The sequence below is a fragment of the Bombyx mandarina genome, chromosome 11 (assembly GCF_030267445.1).
Source record: "Bombyx mandarina strain Sakado chromosome 11, ASM3026744v2".
Taxonomy (NCBI): Eukaryota; Metazoa; Arthropoda; class Insecta; order Lepidoptera; family Bombycidae; genus Bombyx; species Bombyx mandarina.
In genome coordinates this window covers 17,341,582-17,365,319 of record NC_143218.1, presented here as the reverse complement: position 1 = coordinate 17,365,319, position 23,738 = coordinate 17,341,582, and the positions used below count along the sequence as shown (strand labels likewise).

Here is a 23,738-nt window from a genome sequence, read left to right as displayed (position 1 = left end):
AGATACATGACAATTAGAAATTTAGAATGATTCGTATTTCAAATATTATCCTTTCTTTATTCATCCATTGTTTGGCAAAAAATAAATACACAGACCGTTTATTTAAGGGGAATCATGATTGTTAGTTGTATGAAATTAACTACAGCAAAGATAAGACAAATATATTATCCTTTCATCAGGGTTCAATTTAAGAATACCCAACTTCAAGAAACTCGTAAAATTCCCTTCGTACCCAATTTAACAAGACCCAAGCTCGGTTCTCCTAGATTCTCGCTGCTCATGAATAAAAACCTTCAATGCCTTGTTCATTCGGCTCGACGTTAAGTAAGCGGGTCGTGTTGCAGGATAACGTAATATATTACGGACAGAAGGATACCTCGATCTAAATTCCGAGTATGTTCTATGTCCATTGATGTTTTTTTTTTCGTTTTTAATAAATTCACTTCCTATTATCGAGTGACTTTGGTGGTGCAGGAGATAGCGGCCCTGACTGTTGCACAGAGGGTCGTGGATTCGATTCCGACATTGTAGCATGAAGAACAGATTTGTTTTTTTAATGCCCTTAAACTGCCATTGTCTCAGACGAGCATACGGCCCCCCTTACCCCCTTATGGTGAGTGGTTACCGTTGCCGTAGACATCAGCAATTCCGGGGGCCATCTAAGCTAAGTACTCTCCAGAAGTCTGGTTTTAAAGACATGACATAGCGCTCGAGAAACAACGCGGAGTGGATCCCATTCCAAAGCCGAATGGTACGCGCCAAAAAAGATCTCTGGAAATGCATTTTTCCTGGGTGTTGATATATGTATAGATTTTAAGCATTTATAAGTATGTTTATCAATCTCTGGTACTCATTACACAGGGATCTTAAATTGGAATCGGATGACCGTACTTGGTTTGTTGCAACGTGTTGATACAACGGCTATAAATCAAATTAAATCATTGAAATAAATACTTAAAATCACTGTGGTTTAAATCTTGATAAGTCACATTATTATTACATTTAAAAATAGGTTTCTTTAAATTGAATCTAGTTTGATTGTAATATTTTTCCTTGGGTGTATTTTACACTCTTAACATGATGTACCTACAAAGGCAGTGCCCTTTGTATTTGCCAAGGAATATATTGGTACAAAAACAAAAAAAATCAAATCAAACAAAATATGTTACGAATGTTTTTCTATCCATGCTTAGGTGATTACTCTTTCGCCTTAACGAATGTTTCCACTATTTCTGTAAAATTTTTCATTGGCAACATTGTAGCATACAAGTTTAAAGACTTGCACTGAGATTTGGGATAACTGATTATAATTGTGTTTTTATAACTTAAACAGATTATTTAATGAAATGAACTGAAACTTCTAAAAGTATTAAGTATTTTTGGTGAATTTAAGTACAAGATTTAGTTTATTTATATGTTATGTTTATACGAGTAGGTATATATTTATTTTAAGGAAGTTCGGAGTACAAAAACCAAATACCAAATATAAATTAAAAAGTTAAAAGTAAATTTAAATTTCAAATTGGAATTGATCTGTAGCTGTCACATTTGATTTTCGAACGTTATGTATCACCGAATCAAGGGATTCATAGAGAAACGAACGCGAAACCAATCACTGTCACTCACTCACATTGTGTTTCACGTCACTATGAAATATCTGTCAAATTTGAATAAAGAAACTGCAATTCCAAAATGGCGCGGTGATCGTGAAACGGCGGGAATGCAATTCAATTTCAAAACTTAAGCTTCGATTAAATTACATAAGTACATATACTTATTGTTAATAAAATATTTACACTATAGGTAGAACGTGTGCACGGAACAACTGACCAACCTAGACTGTTCATTCTTCTAGCCAAAACATAGTGGAAGGATAAAAACACCATTGTATCACAAACAGGGGCGGATTAGATTAAGACGGAGTTACGACGAAAGATCGACGTTTTGAGGTAACTTTCCTTTTATGTTATTCTCGGACGAGTTCTTGAGGCCGTTCGTTAAGATAAGATTACTATCTTATTGTTAGGATTTTTTTTTTGACAATGAACTGACTCTAGTCGGCTTTCGCAGTTTTTCCGGAAATCCAAATGATTAGAAACAAATTCTTGGAATTACTTTCGTCAGTCTTCATAAAGATATATTACGTTTAGAATTCTCTGTAAGAGATCAAATCTCATATGCTTGTATGGTGCTTGTGTGTAAAAAGAAGGATCGTTATTGACGACACAGTCGAGTATTTGATAATGATAAAATAAATCTGTAATGTCATTGTCGTATATAATATTATAATTATTTCTAAACGTTAATCGCCTAATGAGTAAGACGCCCTATGTCGGGAACACATCCTGAGTCAATATGAAAAAATTACGACGAAGATAACATCACCTCAGAATAATTAAGTGGCAACTTTGAATTTTTAGAAGGAACAGGGCGTTTTGAAAGCCATTACAGGTTCACCAACTATTCATTCTATTTCTGTTGCAAAAGGAATCCGGCATTCCTATCTCGTGGTTTGACATTATACAAAATAGCAGCCTTCGAATATACGTCTCAAGTGACCTTGAACTCCGGTAGTCGACGCACAACTAGAGCAATCAACACAGCGGTATTTTGGTTTACGTTTCAAGAATATACTGGTGGTAGAACGTTTTGTGAGTCCGCATGGGTAGATATCACCACTGCTATACTTATTTGCTATGCTTATTTCTGCTGTGAAATGGTAATGGTTTCCTGTTTGAAGGGTGGGGCGGTCGTTGCACTGTAAAAATTGTGGGACCTTAGAAGTCATGTTTCAAGGTGGGTTGCTGCATTTAGGTTGTAGACGTTGTAGCCACTTAACATAAGGTGGGCCGTGAGCTCGTCCAACCATCGATAAAAAACAAAAAAAAACGTGTGGCACTCGGGAACTGCCGCGGTAAAGCTATTGCATAGCATTTTTTATCAACTTATGCAATTATAATTAGACAATGATAATTTAATATTAAAACAATAATAAAACCAGACCACGCTATATTAAACATTAATAAAAGCAAAACATTAACTATCCCCTTCACACTCATAAGCTAGACCGCGCGAGAGAGAGATGGGCAGACTTTTTATGATGCGCATGCAGTGTGACGTCACGCCACGCGCTTATTCACAAACACTACACAAGCGCAACGTGTGAATGTGTTGAACGCGAGCTACATCGTAGGCGTAGTGGGGGTGTCAGGTTATTTTGTTACGGAATTTCTTGATTCAGTCGCCACGCTCAAAGCCCGCGATAAAATCTATGCAATAACTTAATAATGAGCAAAAACATTGGAATTCTTAAATAATTTATTTTTCATTGACGTCATTTCGAGAATTTGTCTAGCAGTTGTCTTTGTTTTAAGGAACGACTTCCCGAGACCCTTTTTAACAAATCAAAGCACGAATACCTACAGGAATTATGAAAATTCACACCACAATCAGCACTCGGTTCAATATTGACTTTGTAAATTCGCAGGCCCTTTGTAAATCGAATTAAATTCGATGTCAAATCATAACGCATGCGCAAATTAACAAACGTCTCACTTATTTGTTTAAAGCATTAATTAAGTCAACAGTAATTCGTTTGGGCTTCCAAATTATTTTCTATTTAAAATTGATTTTAATTACGTTGTAACGCGTAATGTTGTTGTCGTCGTTCGATGAAGCCAAATGTTGTATTGCTTTAGATGAGTAAATGATTCACCTGGTGCCAAGTGCTCACTGAAATCCATCAATATCACCAAGTAAATAGTTTTGTAATAGTAATTTGTATTTTAGGTTGGATTTTATTTGAAGATAAGGAATATGAACAGGTATGTTATTTATTATTTGCCATCAGCTTTGGCCATATTTTTTATTATTTATTGCTTAGATTGGTGGACGAGCTCACGTCCTGCCTGGTGTTAAGTGGTTATCGGAACTCATAAACATCTATAGCGTAAATGCCGCCACCCACTTTGAGATATGAGTTCTAAGGACTCAGTTTGTACAGTACAACGGCTGCCCCACCCTTCAAACCGAAACGCATTACTGCTTCACGGCAGAAATAGGCAGGGTGGTGGTACCTACCCTGTGGACTCATAAGACGTCCTACCACCAGTAATTACGCAAATTATAAATTTGTGGGTTTGATTTTTATTACACGATGTTATTCCTTCACTGTGAACGTCAATTTTGAACATTTTTAAGTACGTATTTCATTAGAAAAATTTGTACCCGCCTACGGGATCCGAACCCCGGTGCATCGCTAGATACGAATGCACCGGATATGTTATCTTTTAGGCCACGACGACTTCAAATATCTGCTAGTAGCCTCAAGGGTCTATTCTGACTCACTTTGGTTGGCGTGGGCCAGCTCTTGGAGCTCGGTCTGAGAAAACAACTGCCTTCAACTGAACTATCAACGGTTTGAAATCACGACCCACTGTGAAGGTTCCATCATCGCTTTTCTTTATGTTTAAGGTTGTTGCTCAACCTTTTTATTCATCAGTATCGATAATTTATGGATAGATAGAAAATGTATAACACCCCTAAACACATTAAGTTCGTTTGCTATACAAACATATCTTCCGAACAATATCTCAGTATGAATCACAAAGTGAATTCAAATTTCCAGTAGAAGAAATATATCAATATTAGAGTGTGTACAAACAATGAGAGCGTCACCCTTTCAGACGCGCAGACGGCTTGAATAGGCCTCTTTGTCGCTTTAGCATGTATTTTCTCATAAGCATTCGTATCCGAACCTTAGTGCTTCGATTTAAGTAACTTTTTGTCGCAATCCAGTTTTGCGTTTATCATTTTAATATTGCGATGGAGAATCGGGGTAAAGAGATGGTGTATAATACTGTTTAAGATTATTTATTTAATTACTTAATTTAACCTAATGCAGGGCACGCTTTGAGAGGATTTAAAATAAAAATTAAAATATAAGTAAAGAAAGATTAAAGTTTTTTTTTAAATTTCGAATTTGGTAAACCTTACATTAAGTTAGGGAAATCCCGTGTTTTTGTGAAACTTTTCGTCCTAAACACGTCATTACGGATCCTCCCGATCCATTAACGATGCTTTTAGGTACCTCAAGCATCGGTCACCGTCTTCGCCGAACTCGCTCGGCGAGTAAATTAACTCATAGACACAGCCCACTGAGTTTCTCGCCGGATCTTCTCAGTGGATCGCGTTTCCAATCCGGTAGTAGATGCTGCGAAGCACTGCTCTTGCTAAGGCCAGTGTTAGCAACACTCTGGTTTGAGCCCCGTGAGCTCACCTACACATCAAGGAGAAGCTGAAATAGCCTCTCAAGGCTATCAGCATAGGTAGGAAAAAAAAGTGAAAAACCTATCCCCAATTGTCAGTAGTTTCCATTAAAAAATAGTTCCAATGCAACACATTCTATAATGATAATTTTTTATTTTTTGTAATACATCGTGTAAATATAATAAAATAAATAAGCGGCTACAAATCAAACAACAGTCTTCATTGTTACGATATTAAAACTCAAATTATTTTAAAGGACCACGAGCGATTTTACGTCTTTTCTTACTTCATAAACTCTCGAACCGCTGTCATAAAGCCCCATCCTTGTTGTTGGCACGAACCAAAACGATATAGGAAAGGTATATATGAAAGTATTCGATTGAGATTTTCGTGTCCCAAGTGCGGTATCCACTTTGCGGGGTGTGTTAAAAAGGTTTTTCTTTATCGCACCCGCCCTTTGGAGATACGCGATTTTTGCATGTGAAGTTGGTTTTAGGCTCTCTTATGCTTGAGTTCTTGAGTTGGCTTTGTCGTTTTTGGTACATATGCGATTTAGTTTATTGAGTATATTGATAAGTATGTTGAAATTGTTTTCGGCTTTGCCACCGCCCTTTCTTTTTCTGCCGTGAAGCAGTAAGGTGTTTCTGTTTGAAGGATGGGGCAGCCATTGTACTGTACAAACGGAGCCCTTAGACCTCATGTCTCAAGATGGTCGGCATTTACGTTGTTGATATCAGAATCTATGGGTACCAGTATTTTTTTAACTCCAGGTGGTTTGCAATATCGTTCCCCAACTAAGCAAGAAAAAGCCTACATAAGTAAGTGAAACCCACATTTACATATACACAATTCTAGAATTATAATTCCCCCTTAGGCTGCAGTATATTGGATAGATAATTAATTGTAACTATACTGAGACCTTAGAACTTATATCTCAAGGTGGGTGGCGCATTTACGTTTGTACATGTCTGTGGGCTCCAGTAACCACTTAACACCAGGTGGGCTGTGAGTTCGTCCATCATTCTAAGCAGTATAAAAAAAAAGATAAAGCCTATTATCTAAAATTCTCTGTTAGCATCCGTCTGTTTGCTAGAAGAGACTTTTTTCAAGTTACCGCGAATAGTAAAGTTACTTTGGCGGTATTCGGTCATTTCCCGCATACGCGCAGCACTTCCGGGCTTTTAGCAAACGTGCCGCGGCATATAAAGCCCTGCGGCTTTGTAAAATGTAGTCTGTTTGTTCGTATTGTATAATGGGAGATGGAGGATAGTGTATTTCAAATTGGCTTTTTCTCTGCGTTTGCAAAGAGGGCTTTTTTTGTAAGTCTAACTTATATATTTTTCTTAATTGTTTTGTTTGCGTATTGCGAGTGGGCGAGTTTACAGCCTCGCCTGGTGTTAAGGGGTGACTGGTGTAGGTGTTTCTACTATATTTATGTATATTACGAACCACCAAAACTGGAGCCTATAGGCACACAACGTGAATGTCGATGATCTGGTCTACGATATCTCAATTGCTCTGGTATCACGTTCTCTAAGTCGCAACGCAAGATTGCTTAGCGATAGAAATAGCCAGGGTGTCGGTATTTATCCGTGCGGGCCCACAATACGCCCCACTACCAATGAAATGACAGTACGAAAAATAATTACAAAATCACACGTTTACCAAATTTGAATTTTGAATTATCTTCTTTAAAATTTAAACTTTTAATTATACCGAAACCAGCCAAATACAAATAGTATAGCCAAAGAGATTTTATTACAAGTTCATACAAACTATAATGCGAAAAGACTTTTTCCCCATTATTATCAAAAAATTATAAGTAAAACTTCATCGGAAACCTAAACAACAAATAAGTTTGCAAATTTTGTAGCTTTCGAGAAACATTTCGTCTTGTTTATGTTTCAGTTCACATTCGCTTTCTGGGCCTCACTGCTTCGGGCTCCGAAACGGTCTCGACCCGAATTCTGTTCCTACATATTTGACTAAGTCCCAGTGCAGAAATATCGCAGATACTTCACTTTTATTTGAGCAACGTTCCGAAAACATTCCGTAACGTCATTCAGTGTCCCGTGCTATATTCATTGGGGCTTTTATCTTGGTATTTTATACGTCCATGGACATCGATCAAAATATGAACATTAGAATTTTATTGTAATATTGTAATGGCAACACCTAAGTCCTAGCTAAGTTGATAGTTTTAAAATTTGCTAATGGCAACCCTCTCTTCCGTCCCAGCTTTTTAGCCCCGCGCATGGCAAATTGTAGTTGAATCATAATAAAACGTCATAAACGCGAATGCTCATTTTACAAGCCTGTATTTTATTTACACAAACAGCGTCGAAGTTTCTGCAATAAGAGAAACGATTGCATTTAGGTAGCGATATGGCTCTGCCTCTGGCATTGCTGAAGTCCACGGGCGACGGTAACCACTCACCATCACGTGGGCCGCGTGCTCGTCTGCCTATACGGGAAATAAAAAAAATCTCTCTATTGTATTTACATACGCCTCTATTTTGATCTTCTCTCTCTCCAAGCGGGATTCGGTAGTCACGTTGTGATCTATGGTTCTATGATCTATGGTTGCTTTGGTAACCACGCAGCACTAAGAGTGACATCACTATCTATATCTTTGTACACAGAAAAAAAAAGTTAAACATCTGCTAGTTTTTTTAGCGTTAGATTAGCTCGAGATGTGTTCAGACGGTTTTCCTTTTTCACCGATGAATTGGACTGACTTTTCATTAAGACTTTTTGTTCCCTTTCAGAGAGTGAGTAGCTCTTACATACAAAGTTTTCTGAACATTCATCAAAGAAATTAGGTTGTAGTTGGTTGTATTTTACTGGTATTTGTTGGGGCTAAGATCGAATTTTTTTTTTAATTCCTTAGATGGGTGGACGAGCTCACAGCCCACCTGGTGTAAGTGGTTACTGGAGCCCATAGACATCTACAATGTAAATGCGCCACCCACCTTGAGATATAAGTTCTAAGGTCTCAAGTATAGTTACAACGGCAGCCCCACCCTTCAAACCGAACCGCATTACTGTCACGGCAGAAATAGGCAGGGTGGCGGTACCCCACCCGCGCGGACTCACAAGAGGTCCAGTACGCACGTACCACCAGTAATTACGCAAATTATAATTTTGCGGGTTTCATTTTTATTACACAATGTTATTCCTTCACCGTAAAAATCAATCGTGAACATTATGTTACAATTATCTTTGTAGACCTACATTTAAGAATGGATTCTATATTTTCATACCTATATATTGAAAAGGTGACTCAATAATCATTGAAATAATCATAGCATTTTGAAAGGAAGTTATGGACTCCGCTTAAAGTGGCTAAAAACTTGAACTGAATTGACGATTTTAACTACAAATCTGTGTAATTTTTTTTTTTTTTTTTTTTTTTTTTTTTTTTTTTTTTTTTTTTTTTTTTTTTTTTTTTTTTTATTGCCCTTGTAGGCAGACGAGCATACGGCCCACCTGATGGTGAGTGGTTACCGTCGCCCATGGACTTCAGCAATGCCAGGGGCAGAGCCAAGCCGCTGCCTACCGTTTAATACTCTCCACAAGCCTCGTTTGAAGAAGGACATGTCATAGCGCTCGGGAAACACCGTGGAGGGGAGCTCATTCCATAGCCGGATGGTACGTGGCAAAAAAGACCTCTGGAAACGCACTGTGGATGACCGCAGTGGCTCCAGGTAGTATGGATGAACTCTACTCCGGTGGCGGGCGGTGCGATGGTAAAAACGAGATGCCGGTATCATCTCGAACAATTCCTCAGAGCACTCCCCATGGAACATACGGTACAAAATACAGAGGGAACCGAAGTCCCTCCGCAGACCTAGAGGCTTTTTGTCATGAAGCAAGGATACTGCTATTGCGTTGGCTTGTCTGTTTATCATTTTCAGATTGACAACCCGTTCGGGCTATAACAAAACCTTATCCATTAATAAAAACTTACAAAGTCAATAACACATCCTCTTGAGTTTCATAATTAAATACGTAATTAGCAAATGTTCACGATTGACTTCCACTGTGTGAGATAATAACATCATGGAATAAAAATTAAGCCCGCAAAATTATGATTTGCGTAATAACTGTAACATGGATAGAAACAATATCAACATTGATTTATTTCTGTGGTAGCATGTCTTGTGAGTCTGCGCGGGTAGGTACCACGCTGCCTATTTCTGCCGTGAAGCAGTAATGCGTTTCTGTTTGAAGGATGAAGATGAGACAACCACAAAGCAATCGCCTTTATACTATACTATTAATGCAGGACTTAAAGTACAGTAAAATAAATTACTGGTAAGTGAGTATCGTTCAAAATTTATTGAAACCTTTAGACTACAATATGAGACAGTGATAAATTTTATCCATAACGATTTGTTTGGGACAATAAATAAATTAATTGTTTCGAACAAATAAACTTTGGCATAGCAATTCGAAGCAGAACTTTCATGTACATTATAGAAAAAAACGTTTTGATATATGAGATCGTTCATATCACGTACGCTTTTGTATTTATCGAATTTTTGTCCGATCTCTGAAAATAAGTGGATGTTACATGTCGACTACGAATTTTATACTTTAGCAAAACATGAATTAAATTTAGGAATTATTTGAGATGATCCCATCATGTCGTTTTTACTATCGCATCGCCCGGCACCGTAGTAGAGTTCATCCATACTACCTGGAGCCACTGCGGTCATCCACATTGCGTTTCCAGAGATCTTTTTTGCCACGTACCATCCGGCTTTGGAATGAGCTCCCCTCCACGGTGTTTCCCGAGCGCTATGACATGTCCTTCTTTAAACGAGGCTTGTGGAAAGTATTAAATTGTAGGTAGTGGCTTGGCTCTGCCCCTGGCATTGCTGATGTCCATGAGCGCTAACCACTCACCATCAGGGGGCCCGTATGCTCGTCTGCCTATAAAGGCCGTAAAAAAAATAATAATAATATGAATATCTGACTGTAATTTAAATTGCGTAATTCCTGGTCTCAATCACCACATATCTCAATCGGACCAATAAATATTTAGATTTCATATTAATTTACCTACTTCGTTTATCATCAACTATTGACTAATTTCAAACACTGATCAATATGTACATGTACAATGGTGGTAGGACTTCTTGTGGGTCCGCACGGGTAGGTACCACCACCACGCGTATTTCTGCCGTGAAGCAGTAATGCGTTTCGGTTTGAAGGGTAGGGTAGCCGTTGTAACTATAAGTATACTGAGACGTTGCAACTCATGTGTCGAAGTGGGTGGCGCATTTACGTTGTAGATGTGTATGGGCTCCAGCAACCACTTAACACCAGGTGGGCTGTGAGCTCGTCCACCCATCTAAGCAATAAAAAAAACAAAATGTGTGAAATTCACACGTGGTAGAAGTGAAACCTTCCAAAATTAAAATACAATTATCCTAAACGTCTTAAATATATGTAAAATTTTGTCATTAGTAAATAATTGTAAGGTAGCGCCCTCTGTGAATTGATATTTTAATTTCACGTATAATCCTAAATTAAAATTCACTACAAGAGCTTTCATACACACGTTAGTATTAAAAAGTCTCACAGATGGCGCTGTATTAAATAGTATGTATATTTCTGTCTCATTCTTTGCTGGCTTCATCCTACACATTTTTGTATTTGTGTCTCTTACCTGTCGTTTTTTCCGTTGCATCCGGTTTGAAATCACAACGATTCTAAAGAAGTTTTCACTTCAAAAAGTTCGAAACAGCTGAAGTGTACAACGATGTATCCTCCGCCGTAGAAGAGTTTATCTGCCACTTAAATTCAAGAAAAGAGGGCAAAGGAAAAACGTGATTATTCTCGACTAGGCTCAGTAAAAAAGTTTTCTATCCTGAACATTATATTAACTTTATACAAAAGAGTTTGTTGTGCTTTTTTTCCTTTGACAAAAGATTATCTCGGAAAATACTTTTAGATCTGAATTTATGTGGACGTAAGAAACGTTTTTTAGTTGACTGTAAATTCGAATTACATAAGAGAGAACAAATCGTTTTAATATGAATACAATTTTATTCGAACTAGTGGTCCCGCAGTAGTCGAAATTCGACTATAATTAATTGGAATTGTAAGTTTGTACACTATTATGATTGTATTTTATACTTCTATAATCACAACTTTCGCCAAAGCTACACTATAAAAAAATTAATAAAGACAAACAATATTTAATCTATTCTCAATTACACTCAATATGCATTATTTTAAAAAAATATTAGCATTGTGCACTTCTTTTCTATATTCTCTATAAGTGTGGAAAATTTCATACTCCTCCGTCCGCGCAATTTTCGTAAAAAGTAATACAAAGTTTTTGCTTCAGGTATTAATATTTAGATAATTCGAAAAGCGTCATAAAAAAAATGGCGACATGTCAACAAATTAGCTGATTGGTTTTCGATTGCAATGGATTTTTAAGTAACCAGCTTTATTTATAATGAAAGGAATTTTTAAGCACCATGGTACAAAACGATTTCCCTACTTTAACTTAACTGATTCTGAAATCTGACCGATGAAAACTAGGAAAACGTTAATATTCTGTAAGTCTACTACCTCTTATTATCTTCGGACCTAATTATCTACCTGGCGATGGAAAAACAACCGTAGCGGAATGAGGTAACATTTATCAAATCGTTTCCTAAATAAATACAAAACATTCGAAGAATCCATTAAGAGTAAGGGAATATGCAACAACATCCAGAATTTATACCAAATTAATGGACGTTCTTTTTTTTTTTTATTGCTTTGATAGGTTGACGAGCTCACAGCCCACCTGGTGTTAAGCGGTTACTGGAGCCCATAGACAACCACAACGTAAATGCGCCACCCACCCTGAGATATAAGTTCTAAGGTCTCAAGTATAGTTACAACGGCTGCCCCACCATTGCCCAAACTGAAACGCATTACTGCTTCGCGGCAGAAATAGACAGGGTGGTGGTACCCATCCGCGCGGACTCACAAGAGGTCTTACCACCAGTAAAAACGTGACTTGTCAGACGTGTCAGAGATTTACGATTTTGTGAAGCGAATATAAGATTTTTTTATATGTAATGCTCGGAGATTTTCCTTTGATACTTTGGCATTAAATATATTATGTATTATAATAAATCGAATGAGACCCGTAATGGAAATAATCGTGTCATAATAATATACCTATATTTCTCAGAATGTCTTATTATGAAGGTTTGTTTTTTTAAAAGATCCCTTTAATTAGTGCGAAAATATCACACTAATATTATTATATACAGAGACAATAATATCATTAGAATATTAGTGAATATTTAATGTTCTTAGAAAATCGTCGAATATTTAGTTTGGACGACAATTTAATATTTTGTTTTTAGCTCGTCGCTCGCTCTAGCCGTGTGTTATACCTTGATCGCCCGACTCTGGATTTCGCTTATCTGTTTCTGGTAGAAGCGGCTTTGTTTACAAATGGTCGAGATAAAACAGAATCAGAGGATGTCATTTGATAGTTTTTGTTGCGTGAATTCCGATAGTCTAGTCTGAATTATTTTACGTATACCTAGAGACCAGAGTACGGTTTTGTTTTGATGATACGGAAAGGACGGATGTTTGTCGAGGGTGTAGTTTTGGATCACACAATTGAAATCATCCGATATTCTAAAAGAAGATATGGAGAGGGGAGACTTAATAAAGTTACGCAATACATTACTACTATACATAGGCCTAGCGAATTCAAAAGCCTTGTAGATACAACGTAACTTTAGATACAAAAGCCATAAAATATAGAATTAAAATTACTTCTGCGGTATATCTTGTAGCATTGTTTTTGTCATTATATTATTTCGACGTTTCAAATACTTTCCTAATATAATGGCAATAAAACGCGAAATCAAACCGTAAGACTAGTCTCAGTTGAGTAATGAATAGCTTATAAGGTCGAGGACTAAGTGTGATTAAATAACTATTTTATAGTTTTGTTAAATAGCTCTCTTATTAAAATATTAAATAGAAGCTTAGATTGAGCGGACAAAGTAAATTACAATGCACAAACAAGCCCGTTACGGTGAATAGGATTATTTTATCCCAATCTTTATACTCATTACAAGGGTAATTGCATAAACAAGTTCGTTCAAGTTAGAAGATAGCCTCTAAGTTCGGGTAACTCCAACTTAATAGAAAAGTTTCCAGGGGATTACTACTCGGGGATTTTAATAGTAAGCTTTTGCTTTTGTTTGAGCTTTTTAAAGAATAGAACTAAAGTTTTCGAAACCGTGATGAGATTTTCATTAAGTTTTTAAAATTTTTCATACGTAAGGGACAATATTAAAAACGAATTTATCATCTCTTTTATGTAATCTTTATGTAAGAAAACAATTTTCAAGCCAATCCTAAATAAACTCTAACAGTTACAGTTATTAAGAATCAATTACAATTCAATATCTTAATCTATGAAGTTTATTTATTTATTTATTTAAATTACCTATGAAGTAACACGGTACTTAATACCATACAAACATCTGGACTCACCATTGCCTTCCATTTAATAATAATATTTATAAAGCTAATTCTTAAAATATTCTAAAATTTGCTAATAAAGCGTCCTTTATAAACCAATCGAGATTACACATCAATCTTAAATAAAATCATCGTAATTTTCGTGTTATATAAAATTTAAGATTGGAAAATGTACTCACGTGAAAAGCGCCCCTTATCAATGGCCCCGCCTGTCCTACGTAAAGAGTAGACGCTGAATCGAAGACCAGTTCCAGGGGGTTCCTTCTTACCACCACTGTGTCAAATTCGTGGCAGTTCAGGTAAAGTGTCACGTTTTCCAAGGACACTTTCAAAGCGAACCTGAACAAATAGTAGGGTTATATTTTTACATTTCTGTCTGCCACACAATTGAACCCAGAATCTACTTTGCCACTAACCGACGGAGAGACGGAAACTGTTATTGCCTAGCTTAAAATGACAAATACTAAACAACAGATAATTGAGGGTCCCCACCAAATGTAACTGGTGAGTGAAATTGATTTTTAAATAAATGGAAACTGATAACAGAGTATTAATGAGACCATGCCTCTAGGCACCGACGTTCTGCTTATGCCATGCTATCCAGTTTGAATTGAGGCTTTGAGGTTAAATTGAGTTTGTAGTGTATATAGGGTCTGGTTACCGATCGCCAGCAGCCAAACTGTGTGTTCGTCTGTGTTTATAGAAAAAGACTCACCTGCTCCATTTCTTAGCGAAAGTCGGTACTACAAATGAAGCAATTGTCTGCGAGAACGCATAAATGTTAGCATCAGTATACAGTAGGGATATGTTCATCAGTCCTGGTCCTGAAGGTATCAACTGAACTCCCAGCTGAACCACAGTCTCCAGAGGATTGACAACGGAGAACAAGAATCCGCCATCTTTATTAGCTGGTCGTACTGTTGCCGTTATCGAAAATTCGGAGTAAAGCTTCTCTGGCATGAAGAGTCGATATGGCGATTTTATATCTGATCCTGGCATTAGGCCATAGGCAGGAAACCCGTCTAGACCTTCGTCGAAATATTGGGTCTTTGGGTTGCTGAAGGGCACTCCGATTGCGTGTAGTAGATCGTATTCTGGTATATCTGTAAGAAGAAATAGATGGCTTAAACTTTAAACTAACCCATTTTTAATGCACTAGGTGTATAGACAATCAAGCCGCCCATCTGGTGCTAAGTGGTTGCTGGAGCCCATAGATACCATCAGGTAAATAACACGACCCGCCTTGGGACATGCCATACCAGATTTTAAACATTAAATTAATACCACATGAAATAAGTCATGAATTTTTACAGTTTCGATGGCTTCAATAATCACGATACACCAGTTAAGTCGAGAACTCGCTTGCCCATTTAAGCAGTACATAGATTCAGTGACCATTTCATTATTAAGATTACTAGGTATTAATTATTATTTTTTTTGCTTATGGTTGGATGCTGGGATGAGCTCACGCTCCACTCCACCCGGCGTTAAGTTTTTACTCTGGTTTGAAATGTATTAGACGAGTGACCGTATTCAAGTTGTCATGTTTGTTGTGTTGGGTTGGGTCGTGATCTAGTTCAGCAATCTTTTTTTTTTATTGTTTAGATGGATGGACGAGCTCACAGCCCACCTGGTGTTAAGTGGTTACTGGAGCCCATAGATATCTACAACGTAAATGCGCCACCCACCTCGAGATATAAGTTCTAAGGTCTCAGTATAGTTACAACGGCTACCCCACCCTTCGAACCGAAACGCATTACTGCTTCACGGCGGAAATAGGCGGGGTGGTGGTACTTACCCGTGCAGACTCCCAAAAGGTCCTACCACCAGTGATTACGCAAATTATAATTTTACGGGTTTGATTTTGATTACACGATGTTATTCCTTCACCGTGGAAGTCAATCGTGCACATTTGTTAAGTGCGTATTTCATTAGAAAAATTGGTACCCGCCTGCGGGATTCGAACACCGGTGCATCGCTACAAACGAATGCACCGGACGTCTTATTCTTTAGGCCACGACGAATTCAATATGATATTTAACAAAATAATATTACATATCAATTTGTTTCGAAATAAGCCAATTATGAATCATTGAGAGCTTATTAGTTTCCATAAAAATAACAAATTCACAATTTTGATACCTTAAAAATGAAGTATACATTTGTTAATGCGGACTGACATAATATCGCAATAATTTTCCATCTGAATGCTAGATTGTTGAATGTTGGTTTTTACCATTTTTTTTTTTTTTATTGCCTTTGTGGGCAGACCACTCACCATCAGGTGGGCCGCATACGGCCCACCTGATGGTGACCGTCGCCCATGGACTTCAGCAATGCCAGGGGTAGAGCCAAGCCGCTGCCTACCGCTTAATACTCTCCACAAGCCTCGTTTGAAGAAGGTTATGTTGAGCTCCGTCTTAAATTAATGTTGCCGTTAGACTGTCAGTTTTGAGTCTACTAGTGGTCCCACAGTAGTCGAAATTCGACTACAATTAATTGATATTATAAGCTTGAACATTATTATGGTTCTATTGTCAAAGATACTTTTATAATCACAGATTATGCCAAGACTATAGTATAGACAAATAATATTAAAGATAAACTATATTAACCAATTCTCAATTTCACCACAGACTTTAAGCAATAACAAAAGTTTAACAAAAAACAAAAGGGTAATACATAATATGTTTGTGTTTCAAATACATGGTAGGGTGTGTAATGTTTTCTTTATCGATTTAAAGTATTCTCAAAGCTTAATTAAAAAAAAAAATAGCATTTTGCGCTCCTTCTCTATATTCTCTTTATGTGTGGAAAATTTCATACTCCTCCGTCCGCGCAATTTTCGTAAAAATGGGTGCAAAGTTTTTGCTTCACGTATTAATATATAGATATGACTATAAAGAAAATCAATGGAACAAATAACTTTCCGTTGTTCACACAAAAAGTCTATTTAAATTATCGTTTTAGGCTCATTATTTTCACGTAAATAAAGCACCGTACATCTGGCCAATAAATAGCGGAAACTGTACCGGCAACTGAAACGCGCTTCGTACAAATTGTTTGCATCGCGAGACAATTAACGCCCGGCAATTTTCTCCTCTTTGTACAGTAAATGGGGCTGTTAAAGCGAATGCGGTTCTCGGAGTTGGGACGGGCGCTGCTAACGGACCTAAGGGCGCTTTCTGACGTGCCATTAATTATTTTGTTTCGTTCAATAATGCTGCAAAATATCCGACAATTTGGTTTACGTGCCATCTTCCTCACACACCTTCCAATATTGATCTTTTTTGGCACATACCATTTAGCTTTGGAACGAACTCCCCTCTACGGTAATTTCAGAGTGCTACGACATGTCCTTCTCCAAGCGAGGCTTGTAGAGAGTACTTAACAGTAAGCTGCGGCTTAGCATTGCCCCTAGCATTGCTGACGTCAATGGGTAACTACTCACTGTCAGGTGGGCCGTATGCTCATCTGCCTACAAGGGTAATAAAAAAAACCTGTTATAGCTTAGATATAGTTAGGACGAATTTTAAGCATGTATAGTTACTACCATTCTACCTGTTGAAGTTATACTTCTTTAGGCGCGTTATGAAAAATTGATGAGTGTGAAATTTTACGATGCGCGCGCACCGCGACACAAAATTAACAGAAATGAAGTTGCCCACTAAAGGAAAAATGCTACCAACAAAACAGAAATGGAACCTCTGTTGGTGGCGTATGTTGGCACGCACGCCGCCTCTGTTCACTGAGTATTTATATTTATAATATTTATCCACATCCTTTGAGTTTCTACATTTAAAACACATGTTTTCATTTTGTTTTCATTATACAAGTGCGAATTTTATATGTGCGTCTGAATTATAATCAAAAGTGATTTAAATTGAAAATTTTAAATCAATACTAATTAATATTAGAAAATATTTGTGAAAAAACTGTGCTCATCAACCTTCCTAAGTGCTCCAATACAATTGAGGTTAACTATCCGTTTGTATTATTTTGTAATATAAATGACAAAATTATTATTTAATATAATTCATACTAAATATTATTAAATTATTAACGTTAAATATCTATTATTTATTATTTAATATTTAAAAAAAAAAGAAATAAATTTAATAAAAATAAAGTATAACTTCTTACGCGCGTACATAAGTACACGCACCCTTTTTTTTCTATTGCATAGCAGTTTACATTCCGATTTGAAGGTCGGGACAGTTGCTACCCTATACATTTACGACCTTGACATCTTATCTTTCTGTGGGTGGTGGAGTTAACACTGCGAAGTCAATAGTTTTCGATAACCACTTAACACCAGGTGGCCCGCGAGCTCGTTTACCCATCTACGCTATCATTAAAGAAATAAATCAATCTCGTACAATATGAAAGAGCCTTAACAGGGTTTATGAACGATTTATTATTCGTCGGATATTTTAAGCTTGTGACAGTGTTCGAATGAAACAGTAATATGCTTTTCAATAGGAAAATACGTATATTGTCTATTTATAGTTAAAAAATGGCCAAGTAAATATCGAAGTTTTCGCAATTGACAGCCCTGTAGGCTATTTATTGTTAATGCTGTTGTTTTTGAGAATAAGAATTGTGTATTAACAAAAAACTTGATACCTTCTCTACATTTACTGAAAATCTGTCATTTGTTTTAAGTTGAAAGCTATGATACGCATATTTAAATACAGCTGATATTTTGATTACATCGAGCAGGCAGTTAGGTTTTGTTTTCTGATGTCTATCAACTTTTAAGCCCGGATTTTCCATGAGCTGGTCGTTAGGGCTTATGTAAGCAAAATGCGGGGACACTTTAGAATATTTATTTCATGCTGGACAGTAATTGGTGGGTCAAATAGCAAAGACGTTAGTATTAACATTATGTTTTTTTTATTGCTTTGATGTGTGGACGAACTCACAGCCAACCTGGTGTTAAGTGGTTACTGGAGCCCATAGACATCTACAACGTAAATTCGCCACTCACCTTGAGATATAAGTTCTGAGGTCTCAGTATAGTTACAATGGCTGCCTCACCCTTCAAACCGAAACGCATTACTACTACACGGCAGAAATAGGCAGGGTGGTGGTACCTACCCGTGCGGACTCACAAGAGGGCCTACCACCAGTAATTACGCAAATTATAATTTTGCGGGTTTGATTTTTCTTACACGATATTATTGATTCACCGTGGAAGTCGATCGTGAACATTTGTTAAGTACGTATTTCATTAGAAAAATTGATACCCGCCTGCGGGAATCGAACTCCGGTGCATCGCTCGATACGAATGCACCGGACGTCTTATCCTTTAGGCCACGGCGACTACAATTATATTATTTTTAATTTAAACAGCGGATCGGATGTCTGTGAGTATTGGTGATCATAACCCATGAGGCGGACCGGGTGTTTGCCGATAAACACAAAAAAGCGTGTGCTTATTTAATCGTTATCTCTCAATTATTCTACATAAGAAAATTCCAAAATAAACCATTAAATTGAACAATAAAATACGCATCATAACAATTAAATTTATCGTGCAGGTATTTTGTACCGCTAGGTGCATCGTAAAGTCGATACGCCTCAGCGGGGCATCCAGAATAATTAATTTAACGACTCTCGATTATCATCGAATAAAAGATTTAATTGAATTAAGTATTGTTTTCGAAGAACTTGTGTCTGAAGCTTGATAGTGGAATTGTCTTCAAAGGTTATCGTGCGGTTGATATCGGATCAGTTTGTAATCGCTTACGGATTCTCTTTAGGCCACGTTTTAAAAAAAACTTATCACAGCACTTAATAATCAGTAAAAAAGTTAAAAACAGTATTTAATTTCAAACGGAAATCAAAATTCTTAGACTCAGAGACTCCAGAGAGCTCCAAACGATCTGTAAAATCAGAATTATCGACATGATTATGTTGAGTAAAACGAGTATCTCTGACCAACCGTTTTTGGTGTTTTGTGCGTAAACTTGGCTTGTCTATATATCTATAGTCTGTCGGAAGACATCGTAAATAGCACCTTTAAATATATTTCAATAATATTAATACTTAGTTCAAGCTTATAGAGACGAGCTAACGATTTCGGAGTGTCGTGGCCTAACCTGCAAGATTCCCTATGTATTCATTCGAATCCACAGCAGATACGGTTCAGTTAAAAAAAATCGTCACAATCATTGATTTATGCAAATAAATAAATGGCATTGTGTATTCAAATCGAACACGGATATATGATTCTTTTGATCCGACACAGGCGGCCGATTTCACGAATCGCCTGGTGTTAAATGGGTACCTGAGCCCATAGGCGCTTTGACGTTATTAGGGTAGTCACATGTTCTAGGACATTTTGTGAGCCTTTTTTTGGGCGAGGGGCCGAACTTCCTGCGAGGTTCCCGCGCCTAAGGCGGCACGCGAGGTATGTGTATATCTCGATGACCGACAATAGTAGAGGCCCACCCAATAAACGTCTCCCCTGTAATCTCACCCGATGCCCGATCCCTGTCCGAGACAGTAGACAAAGCAGCTACCGCAGCAAACATTACTGCCAGATTCGCAGACTTTCTGAGTTTACACAGTCTATGTATGTAGCACGGATTTTATTTATTAATAATAATGTGGGTTGTGTGCCCGCACGTGAGGGTACCACTGTTTTGCCTATTTTCAGTCAGTGATTAGAAGTCAGTTCCGGCTTCAAGGGTGGAGCAGATGATTATATAAAATACAATTTGAGGTTTCAGCCTCTTATATCTCTAGGTTTTTAAATTGTTCAGATGAGTGATCGAGCTCACGGTCAACCTGGCGTTTAGGGACTATCGGAGCCCATAGACAGTAAATGTCCTTCTTCAAACGAGGCTTGTGGAGAGTATTAAGCGGTAGGCAGCGGCTTGGCTCTGCCCCTGGCATTGCTGAAGTCCATGGGCGATGGTAACCACTCACCATCAGGTGGGCCGTATGCTCGTCTGCCTACAAGGGCAATAAAAAAAAAACATAATAATATATCGTGTGTATCGTATCGTGACATATCTATGGTATGTATATATCGTGACATGAGTTTTAATTGTCATTTTTATAGTACAACTAGCGACCCGCCCTCGCTTCGCTTCGGAAACATTAAAACACACATGAAACAAAAAAAAAAAAATAGTAGCCTATGTTCATCAGGGACAATGTCGGCTTCTAATGGAAAAATAATTTTTCAAATCGGTCAAGTAGTTTCGGAGCCTATTCGAAACAAACAAACAAACAAATCTTTCCTCTTTATAATATTAGTATAGATGACTGTCTCACCCTACAAACTGAAATCCATTTATGTTTCACGGCAGCAATAGGCAGGGTGGTGGTACCTACCCGCGGGTGGTTCAAAAGATTTGATTGAGGCGACAGTCATGTAAGTACTAAACCTACTTCAGTAACCATTTTTGCTTATCAGAAGTAGCACAAAAACAAAAAGAAAAACAACATCTACCTATAAAAGGCTCACCATTTTGATACATCGATGAGCCAAAGAGTCCGTCGGTTGCGAGGCAAGCAGTTACAAGCAGCAGAAGAGGTAGACTTATGTATCTGTAACAAAAGAAGGAAAACGTGTTAGGAATTTTGCGTTTTATTTATTACCACATTATTATCACATAAATGATTTTCTTAGGGACGACATTGAAAATTAACGGATTTTTTAATTATTAGTTGAATTATGGATGAATTAATGGTAAAATATTATAATATCTTGCACGGCACTAAAATTCGCATGTCAAATTTAATAATGACAAAGCATACACGCTGTTTTTATTTATCTAATATCTCATGCTTAGCGAATAAATGATTTCTTTCTTTCTTTATTCTTTTCTTTCTTTCCACTCTAGATAAATAGATTACATGTCTAGAAGTGAGTGGTTATCGTCTTTCAAGATCGTCAGCAAATGCGAAAGTGCGGCGGCGTCCTTTTTATCTATGAAAATCTGTAATAGTATCTGCATCATAAATCCCGTCCGCGCGTAGCTGAAATAGCCCCTTAGGCTACCAACAAATAGTTAGGAAACAAAATAAACAAGAAAACACCTTCAAGCCACACCGAATACAGTGCGAAAGAGAGAAAAGCGAAGTGAAAATACTCATTTATAAAGTTGAAACTGTTCTTTTTGTTTAGCTTGCTTTCTTTTTGTTTTTCGAAATTCGAAACTATGTACTAGTTCATTTTCCGATTTAATTAAAAACATATAAGACAATACCGTAAAATTTGCTTTTAATATATGTATTTCTCTCATGGTTGTTTTTGTTACATATCTGAAAATCCCGTAAATATGGCCATCTGTAGTAATACTAGGAGCTTGGGTTAAATAAATCCCTTGACCGGTATGTAGGTCACCGGTGTCCTACGCGGCCCACTGATGTAAACAGGTTGATTTCTGTTCCTAAGGCGCTGAAATATCTATTAGACTCTGGGAAAGACAAATCAGAAGATACTGAGAATTAATCTATTTCTAAGAGACCAAAGAGTCTAAAACACACAATAACAAACAAAAGAAGGCAATCAAGGCACCTTAGTAACAGAAATGGTCACAATTACTTCAGTGCGCCGCGTAGGACACCGGTGACCTACACGGTAGTGAAAGGATTAGTATAAACATCAATTTATGAATTGAAAACAAAACAGAAACATATCAGCCGTAGGTAGATCCGGATCGCATAGTATAAAATGTTATCTAGTATCATTATCGAGGGAGGAAACAAAGGAATAAAGTAAAAAGGAAAGCAGTAAAAGGAAAAAAAATCCTGTATGAGCTAAATTTGAAGACGACCATCAAACAATGTCACTCATGCTTCTACCTCTTCCGACTGCTAGCATCGATGTTATTACTATAGGCTCATGTCACTACTTAATATCAAATGGGTAAGTCGATCATCTGTTGTTTTTTCCTACCTATGCTGATAGGCTTGAGAGGCTATTTTAGCTTCTCCTTGACGTGTAGGTGAGCTCACCGGGCTCAAGTCGGGAGTCTTGCTAATACTGGCCCCAACAAGAGCAGTGCTTCGCAGAATCTACCACTGGATCGGAAACGCGATCTACTGAGAAGATCTGACGAGAAACTCAGTGGGCTGTTTCTATGGGTTAATTTACTTGTCGAGTCCTTCGTCGCAAGCGACGGATTCGACGAGAGCGGTGACCGGTGCTTGAGGTACCTAAAGGCACCGTTAATGGATCGGAAGGATCCGTAATAACGTCTTTAGGGCGTCGACTGTTTACCATCCGGTCTACCGGATCGGGTATGGTATCATCTGTATAGCACGATTGGTCAATGCAAGAGAAATAGCGAGAAACCTTAAACTCATGATGGACCCACTTCAATATACATAAACATCATTTAGATTTATGTGCCTATAATCTATAAATACTGATTGCTTCGTTAATCAAAACAACAATCACGATGATATTTTCATTAAAGAAATCTATTAAATGCTTTCGGATACATTTAGAATCTACCTAGTCAGGTCATAAATTCTGTCACATGTTTAATGTAAAATAATTGAAACAAGTTTATTCATTAAGTAACCATTCATATACTAAAATGAACTTAACAAAACATAGATTCTTATGACTGATAAAGTTTATTCAAAATGACCTCCGTGATTTTGAATACAGGCCTTCAAATCTGCGCGGCCAGTCGTCTATCGCAGCACGAACGAGGTCCATGTCAATATCGGCGGCTGCCTTAATCAAGGATGTCTTGAGTGACTCCAAATTGGGATGAGGCTTTGAGCACGCTTTTTCCTCCAAGTGTTGCCATATCTTGTAATCTAACGGATTCAAATCTGGACTGGAGGAGGGCCAGTCTTCGTGCCGGATGAAGTGGATTTCACGCGCCGCCAGCCAGTCTTGTGTGCTCTTCGCTCTATGAACTGGCGCCGAATCTTGTTGGAATACCCAAGAAACTCCCAACCATACCATGAGCGAG

At 37.5% G+C, this 23,738-nt stretch overlaps 1 protein-coding gene across 8 annotated transcripts in view; it reads right to left on the bottom strand.

Moving 5' to 3' along the window:
* The window catches only part of Mp (collagen XV/XVIII-type protein multiplexin), a 225,495-nt gene that overhangs the window by 67,462 nt on the left and 134,295 nt on the right, over nucleotides 1-23,738 (bottom strand). For 7 of the 8 annotated variants that reach the window (XM_089731123.1, XM_089731118.1, XM_089731119.1 and 4 more), the window contains exons 2-4: nucleotides 21,254-21,351; nucleotides 14,504-14,891; nucleotides 13,968-14,127 (exon numbers count right to left, since the gene is read on the bottom strand). In XM_089731123.1, the coding sequence (XP_089587249.1) occupies nucleotides 13,968-14,127; nucleotides 14,504-14,891; nucleotides 21,254-21,351 (646 nt within the window). The remainder of the gene's footprint in view (nucleotides 1-13,967; nucleotides 14,128-14,503; nucleotides 14,892-21,253; nucleotides 21,352-23,738) is intronic. The other variant, XM_089731120.1, reaches the window with a different exon arrangement.